At 46.6% G+C, this 26883-nt stretch overlaps 1 protein-coding gene across 1 annotated transcript in view; it reads left to right on the top strand.

Moving 5' to 3' along the window:
* CYB561 (cytochrome b561) overlaps window positions 1-26883 on the top strand; it is a 251254-nt gene that overhangs the window by 121292 nt on the left and 103079 nt on the right. The window contains exon 3 of the mRNA XM_069238008.1: window positions 16185-16283. Coding sequence (XP_069094109.1) covers window positions 16185-16283 — 99 coding nt within the window. The remainder of the gene's footprint in view (window positions 1-16184; window positions 16284-26883) is intronic.

Raw genomic sequence — 26883 nt, 5'->3', positions numbered from 1 at the left:
CATAAATTTGGTGCTAGAGGGGTCTAGCACCAAAGTATAAATATGGAGTTAGTTTTGCACCGAATTAGAGTTAAAAAAAAATGACACTAATTCGGTGCAAACAGAGTATAAATATGCCCCAATTGTATTTTGTAAGTTTGCGCTGTTTTTGCGTCAAGCGGCGCAAATGCAGCGGTAAAAAAGTATAAATACGGGCCACACTGTCTTGTAAAAGTGACCGCAGAATCCACAAAGCACCTTACAGAAGACAAGAATCATAAGCATCTCGAAGTAATTAGATCAGCTAAACGCTTTTAGCAATTATGGGCCAGAGGTATCATCACTGCCCTTTGCGATTCGGAAATAGCGATTTTTAAGAAATCGCTATTTCCGACTCGCAAAGTGCCATGTATCACATTTGCGAATCGGTAATAGCGATTTCTTAAAAATCGCAAATGCTATTACCGATTCGCAAATTGCGATACCGGCCCCATTCGCAGCTATGGGCCTGTTGGCCCATATCTGCAATTTTTTTTGCATTTCCAAAATTGAGATTTCTGAACCAGAAATCGCAATTTTGAAAATGCAAAACCCCAGGGTGCTAGGGGGCTAATGCCCCCTCTGCTGCACCCCAAAGGTTTTTGGGGGAACATGTAAGGTGCACACATGCCAAAAGGGCATGTGTGCTTTACATGTACAATTTAAAAATGCATTTTAAATACATTTTTAAATTTTGCACATGGTTACCACCAAGTTCAACTTGGTGGCAATTAGCGATTCCTAAATGCCAAAATCGCATTTAGGAATGGCTTCATACATGTGCTAAGAAATCGCAAATAAGGAATCCTTATTTGCGATTTCTAATTTAGAAACTCTTTAAACAGGGTCGCAATTTTAAGGAATCTCTATTTTAGCGATTCCTTAAAATTGCGTTCAGAATGTATTTCATACGTTCTGAAATGGCATTTTGCATTCGCAAACGGGCATTCGCACCGTTTGCAAATGCAAAATGCTTTCATACATCTGGCCCAATGACCTGTCTTAGGTTAACAAAAGACATAAATGGGGAGAAGCCCGTGGACGAGATGGAGGCATACAGGGAGCGCAGGGGGGAAGCGAGGCATACAAGGATAGATAGCTTGTTAACATGCACCTTCATGAAGTGCTGCACAATAAAAAAAATAAAAAGTTCAGAAAAAGTGAGCAATTGTGAAAGAATAGAAGGAGCTAATCATAGAGGTGGTAAAGAGGCTGTCCTCCACGGGAGGGACTAACACATGTTACAAGTTGAACAACTTAAAATAAAAATAAAAAATCAGCTAATAGAAAGCAAGCAAATATGAGTGGCAAAATGCCTTTGGTAAGCAATTGGTGGAATGCATTTCTAGGTAAGCTTCCTGCAGATCCCAAATATGTCTGCGAACAGACTGCTACACTGCCTGGTATGCTTTGACCTAGTAACCTCCTGCCATCCGTGTCACTTCGGGACCAGTTCCATGGTGACGTCATCAGCATCGCCACTCAGATGGGATCATTTATAAAACATGTCCGGAACAAAATTGAACTTCTAGGTAGACTGCTTAAGACTGGGGCTGCAAGAATCGTTGATTACAAAATACCTTTGACGAAAAGTGGTGATGCTCTGTTTTGCACAGATCCAGCAGCTTCGAGTATGTGAAGCGTGATCATGAGTGTGACTTCAGCAGCTAGCTAGCGTGACGCATGTGGGCTTGCCGCTAGCGGTGAACGAGCCAATGGCATTTTCTTGCACCTTATTTCTGGCTTTCGCTCAGTTTGAGCGTCTTTTGGACCCTCGAGCCCAAAGAGAGCTGAGCTTTCGTATGGCTTCCTCTTCTGATGCTGTAACGTTATGCTTAAAGCATTTACAACAAAACATTAGCCCTTATACGTTTAGCAGGAGCGAGAGAACGAGAAACCCATCTAGGAACTATATTGCACAATTAAACCAAAAAATCAAAGATCAATTTCAGCTTACCCCTTGACAGTTTGCGTGATCCTAGGCAAACATTTCTTTTCACTGAACCTCCGTTTATTTTCGTTATTACGTATGAGAGCACCTTCAAATGCGTGAGTTCAGTTCACATAACAACTGGCTCTTACTCACTAAAGCCAATGTCAGCCAGGGTGGGGGTGAGGGTCTTAATATTTTTAAGTTCGTGTCTAAAAATGATCACTTTTAATTAATGCCGTCATATAATCTCTTGTATTAAGGGAACATTTCCGCATATTAAATGATACACATTTTTTAAAGAGACTTTACCATATTTTTTTCATGATTTTTGTCGCCCAATTTAAATGCCAAATATTTTCGTGGCCCGGCTCATACACGGGCTCTTTGAGCCAAGCCAGACCATTAGCTCGGGTCTCCCTGTTCATTAGTTGGATTTTTGCTACTCCTTCCTCACTATAATAACAGCGGCGTAAGCAGTGTGGCTTGGCTCCTAGTGCAAGGAAGGAAATGCCCCCCTGGCAGCTGTGAAATACACCAATAATCCGCCGCACCAGTGGAAGCCACGCCTCTGTATAGTATGATAATTTTGGTGTAAGTGAGCAGTCTTTTCCTTGTTTTTTTTTTTTTTTTTTTAAATAACTTCAACACTTGAGCCTTTCCAGCTCCAGTTTAAAAAATGTCTCCATTGTGAGTGTTCGAAATTATTTCTGCATACTGAGGAAACCGCAAGAGGCTCGCTTGCGTTCGGTGTATTATGGAATAAGAATCTGTGGACGACGTGTAAAGGCAGCTGGGTAAACTTTAAGGATCAGAGGCTCCAGATATAGGGGGTCATTCTGACCCTGTCACGAATGACGGAAGCACCGCCAACAGGCTGGCGGTGCTTCACTTCCCATTCTGACCGCGGCGGTAAAGCCGCGGTCGCCCTGCCGGGGCCGGTGGGTTTTTGCCCCGGCTGGGAGAATCCGCCAGGGCAGCGCTGCCCTGGGGATTCTGACCCCCTTACCGCCAGCCTGTTTCTGGCGGTTTACACCGCCAGGAAGAAGCTGGTGGTAAGGGGTGTCCTGGGGCCCCTGGGGGCCCCTGCCGCTGGCATGGGCAGTACAGGGGTCCCCTAACAGGGCAACGGCCTGCTTTTCATTGTCTGCCTAGCAGACAGTGAAAAGCGCGACGGGTGCAACTGCACCCGTCGCCGCCCTCGTCATTCGGAGCCGGCTCCTGTGTTGCAGGCCTCATTCCCGCCGGCCCAGCGGGAATGTCAGAATGGGGGCCGCGTTAATTTGGCCGCATGGCGGCCAAATGGCGGTTTCCGCCTGGCAGGTTGGAATGACCCCCATAGTGCTGCAATCTGGATTGTACGGATGGGCACCTTGGAAGGAGGTTGCATTCTCAGATAGGGTTGCACGCTATGACATATGGGTGAAGTTGCAGAGGAAGGGCTGCAATTTCAGTCAGACCACTACTTCAGGCCAGTAGTAAGAAAGGGATATACCCATCCCTCAACAATCCTTTTTTCCAAAAGACCATATTCTGATAGTGTTGCAGGATCCTGAACTAGTATTTGTGCAAAGAAAAAGTTCAGAATGCTGTCCCAGTCTCAGATTTTGCTAGCGTTAGATACAAAAGGCTAGATGGTGTCCATCGACCTTCAGGGCACGTACCTTCATACACCAAGCCTAAGGTTGCACAGAAATTACATGTACTTTGTAGTGGGTTCTGCAGACTACCAGTTCCCAGTTCTTCCCTTTGGACAAATTTCGACATGTTGAGTCTTTACTAAGGTGATAGCAGAAATCGCTGTTCATCTCAAGAGGTTGGTGCTTCCAGCGTTCCCATACCTAAACAACTGGCTGTTCAAGGCTTGTTTGCCACAGATGATATTGCACCACTTGCGTCTAATAGCTTCACTGCTGTTGAGTTTGGTATTTTCAATCAGTGTACCCAACTTTCACCTGGAGCCCTCTCAGCACTTTCTGTTCAGAGGGGCAGTATTGCATATGACCTTGCTACAAATGTTCCCTCCTCCACAGAGGATCTGGGACATTCAAACTATGATCCCAATATTTAGGTAGGGAGCTAGTGTTCCAGTCCTGACAGTCTTGCATCTGTGAGGTCTGTTGACCTCTGGCATCCTCTTGGTTACTCACGAACACCAGCACATAAAGGCCCTACAGTTGTGCTACCACAAGCAGTAGTTCCAATATCAAGGAGATCTAGCAGATTCTACAGTGATTTCCAGGTGTGCCACTCTGGATGTGAACGGGTGGGGGGCCAGAGGAGAACACCTCTTGAGGGAAGTCCTTTCATCCCCCAACTGCTGCAGCCACAGTGGTGATGAATGCATCCACCTTTGGATGGGATGCACATTTGGGAATCTAGCAATCAGAGTCATTTGTTCACCAGAAGAGCAGAGTTTACACATCAGTCTGCTGGATTGGAGGGCAATCCAGTTGACACTCAAGGCCTTCCTCCCATCCCATCACAGTGGACCCATCCATATCTTGATAAGCAACACAACTATGATGTGGTACATCAAAAAACAGACAGGAGTGAGTTCTCAGCTTTTCTGTCAAGAAGCACTGAGGCCCTGGACTTAGGCTTACCACCACAAGCAGTGGCTGGTTCACTCAGGGGGTCATTCTGACCCTGGCGGTAATTACCGCCATGGCGGAGGTCGGCGGTAGCACCGCCAACAGGCTGGCGGTGCACCGCTGGGCATTCTGACCGCAGCGGTTCAGCCGCGGCCAGAAACGGAAAGTCGGCGGTGTCCCGCCGACTTTCCGCTGCCCTTGAGAATCCTCCATGGCGGCGGAGCGCGCTCCGCCGCCAGGGGATTCTGACACCCCCTACCGCCATCCAGTACCTGCCGGTTCTCCCGCCGGGAACAGGATGGCGGTAGGGGGTGCCGCGGGGCCCCCGTAAGAGGGCCCCAAAAGGAATTTCAGTGTCTGCCTAGCAGACACTGAAATTCGCAACGGGTGCAACTGCACCCGTCGCACCTTCCCACACCGCCGGCTCAATTCTGAGCCGGCGTCCTCGTGGGAAGGGTGTTTCCCGCTGGGCTGGCGGGCGGACTTTCAGCGGTCGCCCGCCAGCCCAGTGGGAAAGCCAGAATGACCGCTGCGGTCTTTTGACCGCGGAGCGGTCTTTCGGCGGGAACCGCGTGGCGGGCGGCGACCGCCGTCCGCCGCGGTCAGAATCACCCCCTCAATGTCTTCGTGACAGCCATGAATGAAAGGTTGGGTCTTCCAGTGTTGAAGGTTAAAGTCACCACCTAGGAAATGGGAGAAGGCAGTCTTCCCCAGGCTAAGGATTGTGATTCAATACTGTCCTGCTCAAATAACCTGGGGAGGAAATTGAAGGGCAGTCGGGCACACTATCCTGTCGAGATGGATTAAAGATCGTGGACAGGGGAATAAAAGTAATATCGTTTAACCCGTGGGTTATTATGGTGGTGCCATGTGGCCCGCAAAGAGCAGTGAGTGAGCAAAAAGGCCAGACTTTTAGCGTTGGTGACAGACAGTGGAGGCCCTGGGAAAAGGAGGGTGTGAACAGTCCAGCTGTGTGCCTAAGACATTGTTAAAGCTGCCTTGTGTAACCCAAAGGAGGTGTGCCTGTTTTGTGAAGGAAGAGGAAAGGTGCTGAAGGAAACCAAATTGGTTTGAGTTGGGGGCATAGATGCTACCAGTTATGAGGGGGGATCTGTCCAGTCGGGTCTCCAACAGGACACATTTGCCTTCAGGATAAATTTATTTTGATAAAACCTTTAAAGGGGTTCTTGCCCTAATTACAAGTTCCAGTTAGTAGTGTGAGCCTGCCCCTTCCATTGTTTTTTGAGCCGGTGATCTTCGGCCTGCGTCAAGTGCAGTTCTTTCAGTAGTGCTATGTGGACCTCTTTTCTATGAAGGAGGGAATTAATTTTATAGCATTTAGTCCAGATATGGATCCCCCTAATGTTCCAAGAGACTATCTAATACATTTGAGTGGGCATCAGTACCTAACCTGGGTCGATCCCATGAGTTCCCATGTGGGGAGAGGTTCCAACGACTCAGAGTCCCAGGACTGCCATGATACATAGGGCAGAGAGAAGGAGGAAGTTGCCAACTCCTGGAAAACCTGAACTGGGAAACAAAAAAAGGACATCCTATTTGAAATGCGAAGGGCAGGAGGCAAACGCCAACTCCCTAAACAAAACACAAGAAAGTTCTGTCGGAGGCTTTGGTCTTGAGGGAAGGCAACCTACAGTCTTGAGTGGGGAGTTGAAAGTGTGCCCTGGGAAGTGTGCATAGTCTGGGGAGCAGCAGTCCTGAAGGAGGGCGCCCATGGCCTTGGGACCACCTTCCAAAATCTTTTAAAGGTACCGAATCAACCTCCCCACTCAGGGGCTTCAAGGCAGGACCTCACCCCCTCCCCCCCCATCAAGGGGAGCAGCTTCCCTGGGCAAGCCTCCCCAATCAGGAAGGCTTTTATAGGGAGTCCAATGTAGACAATAGGAGGGTTAGAAATACCTTGGGTGTCCTCCCCCCACCCCAATGACCCTCCAGTTAAAGGAGGTTGTCGCTTGCCTAGGGGTAACTTCCTACAGCATACAAGAGGAGGAACTCAGCGGATTGCCTGAGGGCTCATGGAAAGAAGCTGACATCGCCTGAGCAGACTACCTGCCCCTATGGGCCTGTTGCTTAGACGTGGTTGCTGAGGAGATCAAGCACCCACCCTGTAGGCCCGACGGCATCTGGGGGGGGCAATTTGAACAATTGTGTGCATTCTTAGGACTGTGGTGTGAGAAGTGGAGAACCAGAGCATTTTGTACACTATGGGCATTTTACATTTTACATGACCACATCTCTGGTGTACGAATTTACAACAGAGCTGGAAAACTCAAGAACTAGCTCCACTTACAGAACATATCACGGGCCCTGGGTGAATTTGGTGGTGTTTGTCACCTGGAACCCCCATGTCCCTCCAAGGACCTCTAAAGCCTTTGCTGCGTATTAGGAACAACTTCAGATCTACCTGGTTTATCGCCATGAATCAACCAGTATCTGTTTCATAGCAGTGTGTTAATCCACTGTGGTAGGTTCACTATATAAACATAGACACGCCAAAGGATGGTCAAGTGATTTGTGTATGTTGCACAGGTATAGGGACAACATTTATTTTTAGGGGTAGACAGAACAGTAGCATTAATCATAACTAATCTATAAAATGGGGAAAAATCTAGGCTCAGACGTTTTCCGATAAGCCAGGATCAAATTGTTTCTGAGAAGAACAGGCAAAAAGCACAGGGAGCCATGAAGACTGGAGAGTGCCATATCGATCTAGTACTGACAGGGTATGGACAAAAGATCATAATACAGAGTTGAACAGTGAATAAAGGTAAGTGTATGTCTTATTTAGCAGGTGAGGAGGGCAGTGTTGTGTAAGTGTAATAAGACTGAGGTTGTTGCAATGATTTCGAATGACGTAAGGTGGTTTTATACATAACGAGGACGTCTGGCTTCTGAAATCCCAATGGCACTTGATTCCCAAGTCTGTGCTGCAGGGCTGTAGAAGCGAGAAAGTGGTAATAGGCTTCTGTTTGTAGGTAGTTGCCTGAGGTGAAGAGAAGCCTCTACAAACTACCTTACTGATGTGAAACAGCTGTAGCTCAGCACTCAAGTTTTTTTTTTTTTTTTTTTTTTAAATGAGCCTAAAGTTTCTGTTTTATTAATGAACATACATTTTTCATTGGCTGTTACTGGGACCTGCTTTGGGAAAGTGGAGCCTTTCTGCCCTGTACATTTATTCTGACTTTGTATTTCCAAGGAGTTTGACAATCTGCGAGCCCTCTGGTAGTGTTCCACTTCTAAGGGTTGAGCATGTGAGTGCATGCGCTAGCGAATGCATCTTGCTTGTTAGGGTTGAGCCTATGAGTGCAGCGCTAGTGCATGCGTCTCACTTGCGAGACATTGTTGTGTGCAGTAAAGGGCTTGGAGCCCGCCTGTCACTTACCATTTGTTGACCCTTGTGGCACTCTTCTTTACAGCCTCGTAATTCGTCACTGCAGGCCAGTCATTATTTCCGTTCTGCTTCATGGAGCAGGGACCAAGCACTGATTGATTCAACTTAATCAGTGCCCGTCCCCTGCTTCTGATGTGATTGCGGTACTATTTTGTTCTTTTTAACTTCTAGTGCCCTGCAAACAGAAGGCTTGTTACTGGTAAAAACATGCCCAGCAGATCAAACAAAATTGTAAAGTTTTATATTTTAGAGCTAACTTTCTTTTATTTTGCCAAGTCGTATTTTCCAATTTGCACTTTGCACTTTTTTGCTGTTGGGCGCTGTTCTCAAAAGATGACGATTATCTTATTCTAAATATTGCAATATAACATTCCTTCTTTATTATGTGTAATTTCTCAAATTATTCTTTAATGCATAATCATACAGTACACCCCAATCCACCCCGCTTCAACCCGCCCCACTACAGTCCATCCCACCCCACACCAGTCTACCCCACTCTAATCCAAACCGCTCACCCAAATCCAATCCACTCCAAAAACCCCACTCCAATCCTCCCAACCCACTGCAATCTAATCTACCGTACTCCAGTTTGTCCCACTCCAATCCAAAACAATCAACACCACTCCAAAACAATCTCTCACTCCAGTCCACTCCACTCCAGTCTTCCCCACTCCAATCCAAAACAATCTGTCCCACTCCAATCCAAAACAATATGCCCACTCCAATCCAGTCCACCTCACCCCTATCCAATCCACCCACTCCATCCCAGTCCACCACACTCAAATACAAGCAACTCCCACCCAAACCACACCACTCCCATCCAATCCACCCCACACCAGTCCACCCTAAAACAACCTGCCCCACTCCAAAACAATCTGCACTACTCTTATAAATCCTTTGCTGCTAAGTGTTTTTTGGCTATTTGAGGTAGTTTGTGCTTACGCCCCAATAACCTTTAGACCACATAAGCTATCCATGCCCAATTTGTGTCCTTTTTTTCCAACATCCTGTGGATTCTAAAGGTACCCAGCATTTGTGGATTCCCCTGGAGGGGACCGAGAAATTAGCCAAAATAGAGCTAACTTTAAGGTTTTTTGGGGACTAATGGGAAAAAGGTCTGGCGAAGACAGCATCTGTTTTTCCCCTGCAAATGGCATCAAAGGAGGGTTTGCAGTGCTAAAATCAACACAGTTTTGGCATCTTACTGGGACATACCTCATTTTTCCAATGTTTGTACTATCAACCTCCTTCCAGTTAGAGAAGGAAATGGGTCACCAGTGGTGGGTCCCGGAAGGCAGTACATTTCCGAAAAGTAGACACAATTCTAAATTCAGCAACGGGTCATTTGTGTAGATCCTTCAAGGTTTTCCTATAGAAAGTAACACTTGTAATAAAGAAGTACTGAAATGGAGCTGAAAAAACAGCCATTTATGTCTACGATTTCATATGTATCTTTTTCTAAGTATTGCAGATTTTTGAAAGCAATGTACCATTACGTTCAGTGAACCCTTCTGTTTGCAGGGATATATAGGGCTGGTAGGTTCTCCAAGAACCTACGCTACCCAGAGCCACTAACTGAGCTGCACCTTGCAGTGGCTTTTCTTTGTGTACTGGGTATACAGCAATTAATTTGGAAAAATATCAAGAGTGAAAAATAGATATCAGGGAAACATATGTATTTCCGAAATGGGCACAAGATATGGAGTTTAGAAGCAGTGGTTATTTTCACATCTCTGAATTTGGTGGTACCCACACTAGCATGTGAAATAGAGGGCATTTCTCAAAATTACTTCTTTCTTACACACTGTCTTGCATTTGGAAGGCGCACATACAGAGAAAGACAATTGGTAATAACACTTGGTCTACTATTCTATGTCCCCCCCCCCAAGTCTCACAATAAAAATGGTACCTCACTTGTGTGGGTAGGCCTAGTGCCCACGACAAGAAACGGACAAAACGCAACATGGACACAGCACATTTTTCCACTCTAAACTGACCTTTATTGGCAATGTGCCTAGCTGTGGATTTTGGGCTCTAGCTCAGTCAACACCTAGGAAAAACCTAGCAGATCTGTACATTTTTAAAAACTAGACACCTAATCCAGGATGGGGTGACTTGTGTGGTTTTTACAGGTTCTGTTGCCTAGGATCCCTTGCAAACCTCAAAAGTTGCCTAGCAAAACACATTTTTCTCACATTTCTGCAACATGGACCCATCATATTTTTCCATCCAAAATGTACCCTTTTTTTGCAATGTGCCTAGCTATGGATTTTGGGCCCCAGCTCAACCAGCACCTAGGGAAACCAATCAAACCTGTACATTTTTTAACATGAGACACCGAGGGTAATCCAGGATGGGGTGACTTGTGTGGCTCTTCCTGGGTTCTGTTACCCAGAATTATTTGCAAACATCAAAATTTGTCCAAAAACACATTTTCCGTTTTGGAATGTTATGGAATCTGAGGAGAACCACAAACGTCTTTCCACCCAGCATTCTCCCAATAAAACTGGTACCTAGCTTCTGTGGATAGGCCTTGTGCCCTCAAAAGGGAAGGGCCCTAAACGTATTGGGGAGACATCAAAAATATTTATCACAAAATTACCTGTTTTTGCAAGGGGGCACCTGCGTCTTTGGTCCTGGGCTCAGCAGCCATCTAAGGAAACCTACCAAACACAGACATTTCTGGAAATTAGACACCCAAGGGAGTCCAGGGAGGTATGGTTTGTGTCGACCTCCCAGCGTTCTCTTACCCAGAATCCCCTGCAAACCTCAAATGTAGCTAAAAAATCAAATTTTCCTCATTTCTATGTGGGATCACCACATTGGCACAAAGTTCCTAGCACCCAACATTCCCCTCGGTCTTCCGATAAAAAGTATACCTAACTTGTGTAGACAGTCCAAATGCCTGCGACCGAGAAGGACCAACAATGTATAGAAATTGAGGGGGAACCAAAGCAAGCCCAAAAGGGCAGTTTTTATTTAATATGTGTTTAGGCTGACTCTACTTTGGGCACCTGCATAAGTTGGGCAGAATATTTATTGGCACAGCTGGGCAATGCTGGGTGGTGGGAATTTTGTGGATTCCTGCAGATTCCAGATGTTTCCGTCACAGAAATGTAGGGAAAAATATGATTTCAGGCAAAGTTGGAGACTTGCAGGTCATTGGTGTAGGGTGCATGTGAAGTACACCACTGTGGACTCCCCCAGATGTTTCGTTTGCAGAAGTGTCTGGGTCTGGTAAGTTTTTTCAGGTGGCAGTGAACCCAAGTCCCCAGCCGTTCACCATTGCAAGTGGATGATATTGGGAGTTAGCCAAGCTCTCTTGGCCCATATGTAAAATCAAAACCCAAAAGAGTCAAATGTCCTCTTGCTTGCCATTGAGATGAGATGCTTTAGTCTGCACGGGGGCTGAAAGACTGTTTCCCCCTTCAGTTGGCACAGGGGGGCATAACCATGCCCATGGTGGTGGGCAGCCCAACCCCTCAATTCTGTTTCCTAATTCCCTGGTGTCTACTGGGCTGTCTGCCCCCCTCGGGGGCAGATCGGGGGTAATTTCCTCCATCTGCCCCAACCAGGGGGGCAGAAAGACCTCAAACCCATTTATTTGGGGTTGGGGCATGGCAATTCCCCCTTTAAAAAAAATCTTCCTTGGTGTCTAGTGGACTGTCTCCCCCTTCCAGCCCCCAGATCGCAAGTATTAATCCCCATCGGCTCGTAGGGGGGAGGGAGGGAGGTAAGAAAGACTGTTTACATGTTTGAGATGGGTGGGGGCAAAGGCTAGCCACTTTTGGGAAGCCCCCTACCCCAAAGTTTGAAAAAAATAAAATAATCCCTGGTACCTAGTGGGCTTTCTGCTCTCTGGGTGCAGATCAGAGGCTATTGCCCCCATCTGTCCCCAGGGAAGGAAGGGCAGAAAGACTGTTTACATATTTAGGGTAGGGGGGCATTGGTAAGCCCATTTTGGGGAGCCCCCACCCCAAAATTTGAAAAATAAAATCCCTAGTGGGATTTCTTCCCCACCCTCCGGTGGACAGATAGGGGGCTATTGACTCCATCTGCTAAGACCCCTTACATATTTAGGGTTTGGGGGGGGGGTATCGGTAAGCACATTTTGGACAGCGCCCCATTGCTATACATTAAAAAGAAATGCAGGCCCTGGTGCACTTTCTGCCCCTCCCCCCAGGGAGGCAGATCAGGGTCTTTTGCCTCTATCTGCCCTCCCATGGGGGGCAGAAAGACTGAATTATTCCTACAAAAAATAATGGGGGAGCAAAAGCCCTTGCCCAAGAGGCCATTCCCCCTACCTGGTGTCTAATAGGTGGATTTCTTCTTGGGGATCGCCCTTCTGTGGCGATCCCTAAGCAGGGATCCACTGGGAACGGGTACCATTGGAAAGGGGAGATTCTCCCTTTTCCAATGATACCTCTCCCGTCTGCCTCAGTGCTCGGGGGATGAGATAGCCTCCTGAGCAACGAGGTAGGGAAAGTGAAATGAGCTGATTGGCTCATTTCACCTTGTTTTCATTTAAATGACGTCAGCGTGCCATGTGCGCCGATCGTCATCGCAATAAAAACGAAGAAAAAGCCTCTGGAGATGGGGAAACTCTCCCCCATCTCCGAAGGCTGTTTCTTTGTAAAAGAAATCCCTCTGGTGCCTGCATCAGAGGAATTTCAAGTGCCATGTGCTTGGTTGTCCTGGAGCTGTCCAACTCACATGAGGACTGTAGCATCGGATGGCTCCCGGCCATACAACACACAGAAAGGGCTACTGTCCCCCACTTTAGTCCAAAACAACCTGCCCCACTAAAATCTGCCCAGCTTTAATCAAAAACAATGTGCCCAACTCCAACCTGCCCCACTCCAATCCCAAACACCCCACTCCAATCCAAAACAATCTTCCCCACTCCAGTCTGCCCATTCCAATCCAGTCCACCTCACCCATTCCAATCCACCCCACTCAATCCCAATTCACCAATCTCCAGTCTACCAGAATCCACCCTACTACAATCCAGTCCATCCCAAACCAATTCAATCATCCCACTCCAATCCAGTACACCTCACACACCCTAATCCACTCCACTCCACCCCAGTCCACCCTACTCCAGTTCAGCCCACCCCACTCCATTCCAACACACCCTACTCCAAACTAGTCCACCCACTCCAGTCCACCCCACTCCAGTGAAGTCCACCGCTACTCAATCCACCTCATTCCAATCCACCCACACCACCCCAATCCATCAGACCCCAGTATAACCCACTTTAATCCAATCCACCCCATCAGAATCACCTTAATCTACCCAACTCCAATCCATTCTACCCCACACAAATCCAATCCACCACAACAATCCAATATACCCCACTCCAATCTAACCCACCCCACTCCAACCCAATCAAATCCACCCCTCCCCACACAGTCCAGTTCACCACAATCCACTCCACTCCTATCCACCCCACCCAGCTGCAGTCCACCCACACCCCAATCCAGCCCACCCCATCCAATCCACCCCACCCTAATTTACCATGCTCATTCCAATCCACCCACTCTAATCCACTCCACCCCAATCCACCCCAATGCAGTTCACCTCATCTCAGTGCAATCCACCCCACTCCAATCCAACCCACCCCAGTCCAATTCACCTCACTCCAATCCAATCCACTCTACCCAGTCCACCCCACCCACCCCATGTCAGTCCAATCCACCCTATGTCACTCCAGTCCACCCCACTCTACTCCAGTACAAATCACCCCACTACCTCGTCCACCCACCACAACACACACATCCATATGAGAAGCACCCTTTCCATTAAACATGTTTTTTTGTGGTCGAGAGGAGATGGAGATTTAACACCATTCCCTCCTCATTTTACAGGATACCTCACAGAAACTCTGCACTCCCTGTTTAATGAGTTGCTGGCTGCATAGCACCATATCCTTTTAATCTTTTCCTGTTCCAAACGGACTGTACTGTAACTTCCTGCACCAGGTACCCTTGCAGACTGTGGCTAAAGGTACAAGATGTACTTGTCTCCTGTTGGGAAGTGTTTTAACATTGGAACAAAGCAGAACTTTGGTTGACTCAGCTGGATTCATTTTCCCCCTCGAGCTGTTCAGACGTACTTATAAAAATAACTACAAAATAATAGAATTGTGTTGACATTGAGCAGACCCTTCACATCAATACTGGGCAGATGTACTGCCAGGGGCAGAACCTTTGCCGGAATGTGTCCTCAGTCTGGGACCAAGTTGGATTCGCTCAACACATTGCTGTTGGGATCAGAGTGAAGGAAAGGGTGCTGGACTGCCCTGTGAAGAGAAGAGCAGAACCTGGACAGGTTACTCTGTTGCAATGGTGACAGATATCCTGTCCGTTGAAGTATAAATCACATTATTCTCTATAGGATTAATATTTCGACGTTCGGGATAACCGTCGTGACAGAGTAACCCTTCTGCCAAAATCTAAATCAGGCCCCTAGTGCAGTGGTTCCCAACCTTTTGATTTCTGTGGACCCCCACTTTAACATTAATGGAACCCAGGGACCCCACTTAATCATCATTGGAATCCGGGGACCCCCGTCTGAGTCATTACTGGAAGCTGGGGACATAATTTGTCAATATTTGTAACATTTTTTAATTTTCTAGGCTCTCGCGGACCCCCTGAGAAGGCTTTGCGGACCCCTAGAGTCTTATTCACCCCCTGGTTTTGTATGGGTATCATAACTTAATTGTCTGTTGTTTTCATTTACCTGTAAATAAGAATCCTGTTCTGACTGAGGGACCTTTTATTTGACTGTGTAATGCTGTATTGGAGTCTGTAATCACTACTATTCCCTAGACTAGGCCATCACCTCTTATCTTGCTACCCATGAAGAATAAAGTCCACAGGTGGAGTAGCTTGGGGCCAATGTACAAAGGGTAGTTTGCAACTACTCAGAGTTTTTTGCAAATGGATTGGTTTGCTACCTTCTCTTATGTTTGTGGTGGTCTTGATGTGCTAATCAGTTGCACTGCAAAGTGCTCATTTAGAGTTTGCAAGCCCTCCTGCCTCATTAATATAAATGAGAGAGAAGGCATTTTGAGTGCCCTTGTGAAGCTGGAAGATGGAATTCAAGCTTTGAGGGACGGCACCCTTCCATCCTTGCAGTCTCCATTACTGAGTGTCAACATTTTGTTCCAAAGTCAGGGGCTGCTTTAAAAAAAGGTTGCCATGCTAGGATTCACATCGTGAGGAACATGCATTGGTCTTCGTGGCACCATTGGCTGCTCTTCACTAATACCTCGGATTCTGAGACTTGTGATGTAAATGTAGTATGACTGCCACCTCTTCGCACTTTACCAAATCCAGGTTCTGTAAGAACTTAAAAAGGCATGATAAGTGCTTTGGAAAATGCCTTGAGCAGAAGCTTTCCGAAATTTCAGAAAATAGAATATGGTACATTCCTAAGAATTCACGTGTGGCCTACTCACCTGGCTAAGAGATAGTTCTATCCCTAAAGTTCTTAAGCTTTTCAGGAAACCCAGCGCAGTCCTACCATTGTTTAAAAGATCAGTGATATCAAATTCTTAGTTGATATAGGAACAATCCACAACTACACACTGTATGCCATGTCAATTGACTCAAGTCATTCCTCTGGAAGGAAAAGGTGGCAACACTACTATTTCTCATGCTGAATCCAAGTCTCTAGAACCTACCACCTTATAGAGTGCTTGCCATTACTACCTCTGGAAGATCAACTTGCTTACCCAACTTTAGAGCAATAGTATTGGTGGTCCAAGGCAAGACTACCGTATAACAGTACCACGCAGAATATCACTAGCAAACCTTTGTCTGCCCCACCACTCCATGAAATTAGCCCACGTCATGAGAGTGACATGGGGTGGCCATCACAAAACACACTGTTACTTGTAGTTTCACTTTTCCCATCACAAGCATAACTACACATTCCTTCATAAGAAACGCTGTTACCCGAAGAACAATGACTGGCTGAAAGTCCCCTCATTACATTCTCTCAGTTGACTTCTCTTTTACCTTTGTACATGTTGGAATGTGATGTGTTAAGCAATTACCCATTGCACTGAATGTCATACATTCGTTGGATCATATTTCTGATCAGACCCTTTTCTCTGTTCTTAAGTTGTATTTGAAAGGTTATTATAATTTGTATTAAAAAAAGGTTTTTTTACAATATTGCTAACACATTCTCCACTTTGAACCTATGTATTTGCTTGTCTTCCAGCTCTACTGGTGTATCGGGTCTTCAGGAACGAGTCCAAGTATACCTCGAAAATCATTCACGGGACACTGCATGTCTTTGCTTTCGTGATCGCTCTCGTAGGTAAGATAGCCAGCACCAGACCCAGGATATATGGGGTGGGGGAGGAGCTGACTAGAAGAGGACTGGTGGTCCTTTAGATAAAGTATGGGTAGGGGAGCATGTAAGCCTGCAGTCCTATTATCAATGGTGTCAATAATCCATGTTTTTGCAAGTGAGACAATACACCCTCTGAGATCTTTATCTGTTAATGGCCTGTATCAATATATGTGGCATTCATAGACAAATAAGGGGGTTAACAGCCTCTGTGAAAGTAAAAAAAAGACTCGCTGTGCAGTTTAAAGAGCCTGTTTGTAAAAATTGAGAAAATGTTTTCCGAATATGCCTTTTAAACTGCGCAGGAAATTTCAGCCTTGGCTTCAGTCTGCACTTTTAGATGCATGTCTCAGACTGCAAAGAAGTGTATTCCTTTAAGTAGTGATAAACTACTTGGTAATTCTAATAAGAATTTTTTTTATTTAAATAAAATAAGGAAAAATAACTAGTCCTTTTTTATTTCTTTAAGGCCAGACTGCGATCCCTAGCCCCAAGGATCTCCTCCATTCATTTTCCCTTCAGAAAGTAATTAGAGTCACATAAATTGGTCTATGCCCATTAATCTTATATATTTGATGAGGTGTAGAGGTGTTTGCCTGTCATACTGTCATTGCAGGCAAACTCCATAACGATTACTTATTTGCTTCTTGATCTAAAGATAAACATAGAAAGAGGTGAAAAAACTCCAATGACCTGGGGTGGCCTCACACTTAACCCCTGGGAAATCTAAGTAGGGCGATTTGAGGTTGAGGCAGAATACAAGAATATAGGAGTTTTATTCCCATCTTTGCAGAGAATATGCAGTGGTTTATGTCCATGCTGCCATATTATAGACGAGGGCTATTCCTGTCTGTGCCATCAAATTGTTGAATCCTTGTTAGCACAGCCAGATGTCCAAATACCGGAGATGTCTTCTCCTTTAGGGTTAAGAGACTTCACCCCTGTGAAATTCCTGCACGTCAACATAAAAAATCTTAAATTGATTGATTTGTTTAGAGATATGATCTATTTCTAAACAAATCGATGTATTTAACTCTGGGCTGACATGCCTAGGCTATCTGCCCCGCCTCACTTTGAAGAAGGAGATGGAAGCCAGGCAGTAAACCAACTTTTGTGCACTGTGGCACACAACGCAGGGCTTAGCTTTCTAAAGCCCTTCTTTTCCATTGAAGTCTATAGTGGTATCCACTGTATGCCAGTGTTGCTTTTAGCGTCATGCTTTCAGGCGTTAGAGTCTTCATCCCTGCGTGAGGGCAGGTATCCATCATTAACAGACTTAGATCCTACTCTTTCCTATTCGTCACACGGTAGGAGTGAATGCAAGCACATCTGGTTCAGTTCTTTGTCCTCTGTAATGGTCAGTATTATAATGCTAATCTTGGGGTATTTATATTAATTAATATTAATGCCAAAAACATGGATTGATTTGCAAACAATGAATGTTAAAAACGTTAAAGTAATGTGTGTCCGTGATTTCGTTCCTCTCTTTTTTCACATTTTACTTAATGTTGCATTCCCCAAGAGAGTTGTTTCATCATGCTGTGTTTCTGTATTTTTTTCATGCATCTTATCACTTTTGTATAGTGAATACTTTGACTCGTGCCAGGTGTTAATGAAGTACTTACTTGAGCGCGCTAGCACTGAGGCTGAAGCCAGCGAAGCATAGTGCCTGTCAGTGTGTTGGCGCTTACGCTCTAGTTACCATTGAAATGTGTAAATGTGTGCAAAGGTTTGCAAAGAGGTGAAAATATTTAGAAGGCAAAAGCAGAAGGAAATAAAGTGCTTAAATGTGTATGAGTGCATTGTATGTTTGTGATGGTAGAATTAGGGAGATGCGAGGAAGTGAATTCAGGTGAGAGTGAAAAGAGGGGCTGAAGAGGAAAGTGAGGAGATCGAAAACGTGCAGATGGATGAGATGTTCAGAGAAAAAGGCGTACATATCTAACATGAAGCACACATAACTGAATACCACACTCCTTCCATAGGACTCAATAATATTTAATTCATAGTCTCACAATTTCAGAATTGAAACATTTCCAAAGTTAGTTATATATAACAAATCATTGTTACTCATTTATCTTAACCAGCTAACAACCATTGACAAAGCCAACAGGACTGGCAAGTTTTAGGTGTTTGTCAGTTGTTGTGTAATATTTTTGGATGCAATAACATCTCATAGAGATACCAAAATACTGGTCAGGTGTCACACTAAGGGAATCACAGACATTTATTTTACATGTCCCTTTTAGAGAGACCCCACTTTTTTCATCCCACTTTAAGATTTGTCTAAACATATTTCTGTATGACTGTTTGCAGCCAGCAGCTATGGGTGCTTCCCGGTGCCTGGTTAGAACATTTTCTTCCAAAGATGATGCAGCATGCAGTGCAAGACACTAGGCAAGCACACACTCTAAAGGGCCTGAAGTTGTCGCACTGTACAAATTGCACATTAAAACAACTTTTGAACTTATTGCAGTAAGATATGGGGCAGTTTTTAATGTGTTTCATATTTCAAGGCTATACTTTTGCACTGCTTTATAAAGCTTGCTTTCTCAAAAAATTCAATTGCTTTCAAATGCACCATTTGTCTATCTTTTTTAAATTTTTTCTTGGGAGGAGGACCTCCCATGGATCCCACGTTGTCCATTAGGCTTGCTCCCTTCACTCGCTACATAAGAGTCATACCCAACCTTTACACCCCACCACTTTCAAATGTCACCAGCCACCACCGCCGACTACAGTGGGCTGCCTAAAGCAGGTTCTCTCCAAGAAAGTCTTCTTGGTTGTGCTAATTTTCAGGCTTATAGCTTGATAACTAATCTTTTGAAGGCTTTTTCATAGTAAAGGAAGGTGGGGATTAGGGTTACACTTTACCCTCAGTCCCAGGATAGTAATTTGCCCAGTCTACTTTGTACTTGTCTTTCAACGTGATCACCAGCATCAGTCACTACATGGCAAGGTCATGGTTCTAATGGCAAACTCCCCCTGCCTTGACAATACTGCTTCAAACTAAAGTCCTGCATTTATCTATTTTTTTGATAACCATATTTTATTGATTTTAGCAGCAACACTAATGTACATCATGATCATTATCCACACGTCGACACAGTAGTTACCATACATAGGTACAGTTGTTAAATCCCCACATCTTGACCATTATAATCCCACACCTGGCCCAGCTCTTCTCATGTTTGCGGAGGCAACCCCACGCCTCATATCTAGGTTGTTCCTGCTGGGCACACCAGTCTACCCTCTCCTTCACTTCCCCACTGATGGTGGATCTGGGGATTTCCACTTGCAGGCAATATTGCGTTTGGCCACCAGTACTGCCACCACAATAAAAGTGCATTCCATCATCTTTCCTTCCCGGCTCCTTCAACATTCCCAACAAGGCAACACTTTTAGGTTAAGGTCAACCTGGCGGCCAATAATCACAGAGAGCTCCCCTCGATCTCCTTTTAAAAGGTGACCTGTTTCGGACATACCCAAACCATGTGCAAATAGTTAAGTTGGACCATTCAAAAGCATGCAGGGATAACCGCTTCTCTGGGTGCCAGTTTTCATCCTCGAAGTCACCCACCCAGGCCTCCCACCTCCTCTGCAGTCCAGGGAAACGGTCTGGAGCATTAATGGTGAGAGACTGGTAAATTGGGGAGATGGCCCCCTTTCCCAACCTTCCCATCAAGAGCTTGGCCTCAAGGGGATTGAATTCCGGAACATGTGTACCAAGGGGAACATTAGAAAGAAAGGCGTGACGCAACTGCAGGCACTGGTGGAATTGTGTGTGGGAAGGGTGATATTGCTCCTGCATCTCCTGGAACGTCAGTACGCCATACCTTGCCAGACATCCCTGAGATGAGTGATGCCTATTCTGTCCCACCTCACAAATCCCTGCAGCCCGACAGTGTGATGTAACCATGTCCCCTGCCACAGTGGGGTCAGACCGGTGAGTCTACCCTCCTAGCTAATACATCGAAGCACTACCCCCCAGCACAGCAGTGTCATTCGTGTACAGTGGAGGCTTTGGGAGAACAGGGTCCCATAAAGAAATCCCAGTAGTCCATCCAGGACCAACAAGGCCATCTCCCCCCAATAAGCTGGGTCGTCCCACCCTCAGTTAGATCAGCCATAACTAGTTGCACAGCTAAATAGTAACCATTAACGTCTGCCATTACCATTCCCCCATCCTATGGTTGTCCATTAACAAAGGCCACTGAAGGACAACGGCCCATTAGAGGAAGGCGGCTACCCTCAAAGCCAGTGCCTGGAACAATCGCCTAAGGATTGGGTGGGGAAAGTTTGAAAAAATATACAAAAAGCACAGCAAGATCATCATTTTGAAAACAACCACTTGTTCTAGAGCAATGAACGGCAGACAGACCCACTGCTGCAAATCTTCGTTCCTCCTGATAACCAGTGAGATCAGACTAAGGCTCCATGCTAAATGAAAGAGGCGGGAAATAAAGATGCCTAAATATTTACCAGACAGTGGCGTGTTGGGATAACGGCATGCCAGGAACAGCTGCCATTGTCCCCACTAGTAGGCACCAATAAGGAATTGGATTCATTGACCCAGAGGCCTCTTCGTACAAACGTAGAATTTCCAAACAGCGGGGGCCTGAGGAATGCGGGTTCTCCAAGAACACGTGGATGTCATCAGCATATAATGCTATGCCCTCTTCCAGTCCTCTCTCCCAGGACCATCTCCGCTCCTGAGTGTGCCAAGGATTCATTCGCCAAGGACAGTAAAAGAGGGGAGAGGGGGCAGCCTTGCTGTGTGCCTCTACGAATCAGGACGGCGCAATGAGAGGGTCCCGTTAATGCTGAGGGGTCAGGCTGGCATAAAGGAGACCAACAAGCCTACAAAAATGAGGTCTGAGTCCTGCCCTCCGTAGCACCACCTCCAAAGCGGGCCAGTTGACGGTATTGAAGGCCTTCTCGAAATCTATTAGGAGCAATGCCAGAGGGCCTTGGAGGAGATAAGCCTGAGAGAAGGCCATTTAGATCCTTCGGATACAGTGTCAAGTGCTCCTGTTTGGCATAAATCCTTACTGGTCCAGGTGAACCAGATAGGAAAGAGTACAGGTGAGCAGATTAGCCAAGACCTTTCCAAACACATAAACGTCAGCATTGATAAGGGAGATAGACCTGTACGAGGAACACCTGTCTAAGGGCAGGCCCGATTTAGGGATCACAACAATGGTTGCTGTGTCCACTTCTGGGTGAAGCTACCCAGTCTAGAGGCAGCATCTCTAGTGCCAGCCAGTATAGGAGCTTCCAGGATTTATCCCCCCCGCTCGTATACACACTGCGTCAGTACCCTTCAACACTATCTGCCCTCCTCCAGGGAAAGCTGTCATAGGCTAGACCTTGCCAGTGTCAACTTGCGGAGGAGATCTGGATCTCCAGAGCCGTCATCTATGACAATTTGTGCACCTCCTTGCCCCGGACATACCCCTTGATCAGTCCAGAGGGGTTGGTCTTCTGGCCACCCAGAGACTTCTGGGAAGGCTACTGTGCCCTGGTTAACCACAAAATACAATCAGACCTCTGTTTGGCGCATTCTTGGTCAGACAGATACCAAGTGTTAATGTGCTTCATGGGTCGCCGTGGGTGATCCAATATGACCCAGAGGAGGATCCTAATACCTGTGCGCTGGAGGACGTCCATTGTTGGAAACCATATCTGGTCAATATGCGACTTCAACCAATCAATCAATAATTTGTTAAGCGCACTACTCACCCGGTAGGGTCTCAAGGCACTGCTGGGGGAGGGGGGGTGCTACTGCTCAAAGAGCCATGTTTTTAGGTGCTTTCTGAAGGCTAGGAGGTCCTGGGACTTGCATAGATTGGTGGGGAGGGAGTTCCAGGTTTTGGCAGCGAGGTGGGAGAAGGATCTACCGCCGGAGGTGGTGCATTGGATGCGGGGGACTATTGCGAGAGCGAGGTCGGCGGAGCAGAGCTGGCGGGTCGGGATGTGGAAGTTAAGTCGTTCGTTGAGGTAGGCCGTTCCAGTGTCGTGGAGGGCTTTGTGAGCGTGGATTAGGATTTTGAAGATGATCCTTTTGTTGATGGGCAGCCAGTGTAGGGATCTGAGGTGGGCAGAGATGTAATTGTGGCGAGGGAGGTTGAGGATGAGATGCGCGGTGGCGCTCTTGATGCGCTGGAGTTTTCTCTGAAGCTTGGCTGTGGTCCCTGTGCAGAGGGTGTTACCATAGTCCAGTCTGCTGCTGATGAGGGCGTGTGTGACGTTCTTCTGGTTTCTATTGGAATCCACTTGAAGGCATTGCGTTGCATACGGAGGTTACTGAAGCAAGAGGATGATATGGCGTTGACTTGCTGAGTCATGGAAAGAGGCGAGTCTAGTATGAAGCCGAGATTGCGTGCGTGGGTGGTGGGTGTCGGGGGTGGTCCTAGGGTGGCAGGCCGCCATGAGTCGTTCCATGCTGTCTTGTTGGGTCCAAAGATGATGATCTCGGTTTTTCCTGAGTTCAGTTTGAGGTGGCTTGCTGTCATCAAATTAGTGATGGCGAGGAGTCCGGCGTGGAGGTTGTTCTTGATGGTAGAGGGGTTCCTCGTGAGGGAGAGGATGAGCTGGGTATCGTCGGCGTAGGAAATTATTTTGAGGCCATGGGGGCGGGCGATGCTGGCGAGCGGAGCCATGTAGATATTGGAGAGGGTGGGGCTGAGTGAGGATCCTTGGGGGACTCCACATATGGTCTTGGTGGCTTTAGACCGGAATGGAGGGAGGTGAACTCTTAGAGTTCTTTCGGAGAGAAAGGAGGTGAGTCAGTCCAGGGCTTTGTGGCGAATTCCGGCATCAAAGAGGTGTGTGCGAAGGGTTTTGTGGGATACGGTGTCGAAGGCTGCGGAGAGGTCGAGAAGGAGGAGGGCAACGGTTTCACCCCTGTCAAGTCTGGTCCTGATGTCGTCAGTGCAGGCGATGTAGACTGTCTCGGTGCTGTGGTTTTTGCGGAATCCAGACTGGGAGACGTCAAGTATGTTGTCCTCCAGGAAGCGGGACAGATGTTTGTTGACTATCTTCTCTATGACCTTCGCGGGGAAGGGGAGTAGAGAGATAGGCCAGTAGTTTGTGAGGTCTTCGGGGTCTGCTTTGGGTTTTTTGAGCAAGGCGTTGACTTCTGCGTGTTTCCAAATATCTGGGAATGTGGCGGTCTCAAAGGAGCTGTTGATGACGGACCGGAGCTGGGGAGCGATGATTTGGCTGGCCTTGTTGAAGACGTGGTGGGGGCAGGGGTCTGTTGGAGAGCCTAAGTGGATGGAGCTCATGGTTTTGCTGGTTTCTTCATCATTGGCGGGGGTCCAGGTGCTCAGTACATTGGTGCGGCAGGGTGCTGTGGGGTTGGCTGCATCAGTGGTGGTGATGGTGGGTGGCGGCGTTATGAAGCTTTCGCGTATGTCTGCGCTCTTGCAGTGGAAGTAGCAGGAGAGGGAGTTGCAGAGGTCTTTTTTTTTTTTAATCTGTTTATTGAACACAAACTTCACACAACAATACCAGCTGTACATTCTTTTGCGATACATTTGCACACTTGTATAATTTTACACAGCATTGCCACACCGAAAAATATAAAAAGGAAGGAGGAGAAGGGGAAATTGGAAGGGGAAAACAAGGATAGCTGGGGGGGGAGACTTTTTCAACTAATACTGCTAATGTGAAGGAGTTAAGGACATGCTAGAAGGAGAATGCGGCGACATTTAGCATGCAAGCTATTATGATAAACGATTGCAGCTTAATAGGTCTGGCCAATCGCTGACGGCATCCGTAACTAATATAGAAAACACTTCAAGGCTGTAGAGGGTGCCTGTGGAGTTGACCGGTTCAGGGGCAGGAGCGTATTGCCTGTTATGGTTGTATGTTTCATGCTTGTATGAGCGTGTGGGAAGTAGCTGGGCACAGCTAAGAAATGTCTTTTGAGGAGGGAGAGGGATATTAGCAATGAGTATATGTAAAGACAATCAGAGTGAGTACCGTGTGGCTAAGGTATTAGCAGTGCCAGCGCTGGCTGTGATATACGTGAGATAAGACCCGTTCATGGGGGATACATGTCGTCCCTGGCCTCTATTGCCACCACAAATGTGTCCCAGACCTCTGGGCCATCTAGGATAAGGCCTCTGTTTTGTAGCAGGTGAAGTGTCTGGGCTTCAGCTTGAGATCGGCTATGTAAGTCACGTAGCCATGTCGCGTGGGAGGGAGCATTTGGAGCTTTCCAATGTATTGCTATCAAGCGTTTATACACTACGAATGCCAGGTCAATGAATCTGTGCGTATGTTTGTCTGCTTTAGAGCGATGTCTTATGCCAAGTAAGCAGGAGTCAGGAGTGGGCGCTAGGGCATGAGATGAGATCTCTGCTGTGATCTCCGTCACACGCTGCCAGGCCGAGTTTATTGAATGGCAACTCCAGACCATGTGGTAGAAGTCAGCTGCTGGTGTAGCGCATCTAGGGCATGTTGGTGTTGTATTGGGGTAGATTTTTTGAATGCGGGCTGGCGATAGATATGATTGGTGGATGTAGTTAAATTGAGTGTACCGCAGACGAGGATTGCGAGATATTGATTTGATTGTTGCGAGGGCCGTAGTCCAAATCTTCTGTGGTAGTGGGGTAGGAAGGACAGCGTCCCACCGAGCCTTTACATGTGGCAGTGTTGTACATATTGCTCCGAGCAATGCTTTATATAATATGGTAATAATACTCTTTGAGCTGCCAATGGTTAGTATAGTGGTGAGCAGCGAGGATTCGGGAGGTTCCGAGTCTCCTGCGCCCCAGATATTATTGAGCAATAGCTTTATGGCATTAAATGTTAAGAAGGCCCCTTTCTGCATAGTGCCCTCTGTCACCAATTCAGCAAAAGTGCGCATCGCTGAGCCAGAATATAAGTCGCCCAATTGAAGCATATTCATTTCACGTGTATCATGGTACATTGACAGGGTTTGAGTGCCCGGCAGTTGAAGTAGTGGCAACAGAGGCGAGTAGGGGAAGGATATGGACTCAGTTTGGACATATCTTCGCCAGCAGAATCGGGCTACCTCTAGTAATATTAGTCTGGGAGACGCATGGGGGATACTAGTTAGTATCGAGAGTAACAACTTCTGTGGTGCTATATGTGACTGTAACATCCTGCTTTCAGCCGACGGAGTGTCACATAGCCATGTAGACAGCCATGATAATTGGGCTGCTGCATAATATCTTTCGAAGTTAGGCATTCCTAATCCGCCCATCTCCAGCGGATGTTGTGTTATTGACAGCGCCACTCTGCGTCTATCTTTACCCCAGAGCAAATCCGTTAGTATTGATTGCAGCTTATTAAAGAAGGAACGTGGTAAGCACAACGGAAGTGCTGTGAAGTAATACAGAAACCTTGGAAGAATGAGCATTTTGGCTATTGCCACTCGGCCCATTGGAGACAGGGGAAGTGAACTCCAGAAGGGTATTGAGCCGCGGACAGATCCAAGGATCCTGTCTATGTTTCCCTCTTTTAGATCCGTGATGGAGTGATAAATCTGCACCCCCAGGTATTTAAAAGTTGTGTGTGACCAGGGTAGTTTGTATTGCGGCAGTAACATATGGTGCGTTACCGGAGACGGAGAAATCGGGAATATGCTTGATTTGGACCAGTTGACGTGTAGACCAGAGGCGATACCGAAGGAGTCCAATAACTGCAAGACCTCAGCCATATAAGCCGAATGGTCGCGCAGATATATTAAGGCATCATCCGCGTACATAGATATAATGTGGTGGGTGTTAGCTTCCGGGATACCCCATATGTGTGAGTAACTCCGTAGTTTAATCGCTAGTGGCTCCATAGCAATAGCAAACAGCAATGGAGATAGTGGGCAGCCTTGCCTGGTGCCTCTACCTATAGGAAATGCTTCAGAGATAGCTCGTCCATTTTTAACCCGAGCAGTGGGCCTGGAATAAAGCGTTTTGATCCAGTTAGTGAAGCCGGCACCAAAGCCGAATGCTTTGAGTGTGTGTAGAAGATAGTTCCAGCTGAGTGTGTCGAATGCCTTTTCGATATCTAGAGATAGGGCCACTGCTTCCGAGTTTTTATTACTGTGTATGATGTGTAAGAGTCTCCTAATATTCAGGAAGGTACTTCTGCCAGGAATGAAGCCTGATTGATCATGGTGTATTAACCCCTTCGCTGCCAGGCCTTTTCCCCCTCCTGTGCCAGGCCTTTTTTTGCCTATTTGGGGCAGTTCGCGCTTAGGCCCTCATAACTTTTTGTCCACATAAGCTAACCAAGCCAAATTTGCGTCCTTTTTTTCCAACATCCTAGGGATTCTAGAGGTACCCAGACTTTGTGGGTTCCCTTGAAGGAGGCCAAGAAATTGGCCAAAATACAGTGAAAATTTCGTTTTTTTTTTTTAAAATGGAAAAAGTGGCTGCAGAAGAAGGCTTGTGGATTTCCCCCTGAAAATGGCATCAACAAAGGGTTTGTAGTGCTAAACTCAGCAGCTTCCTAGCTTTCAGGAACAGGCAGACTTGAATCAGAAAACCCAATTTTTCAACACAATTTTGGCATTTTACTGGGGCATACCCCATTT

The sequence above is a fragment of the Pleurodeles waltl genome, chromosome 6 (assembly GCF_031143425.1).
Source record: "Pleurodeles waltl isolate 20211129_DDA chromosome 6, aPleWal1.hap1.20221129, whole genome shotgun sequence".
Classification (NCBI taxonomy): domain Eukaryota; kingdom Metazoa; phylum Chordata; class Amphibia; order Caudata; family Salamandridae; genus Pleurodeles; species Pleurodeles waltl.
The sequence above is the reverse complement of the archived record's forward strand: the minus strand, read 5'-3'. Positions and strand labels throughout refer to the sequence as shown.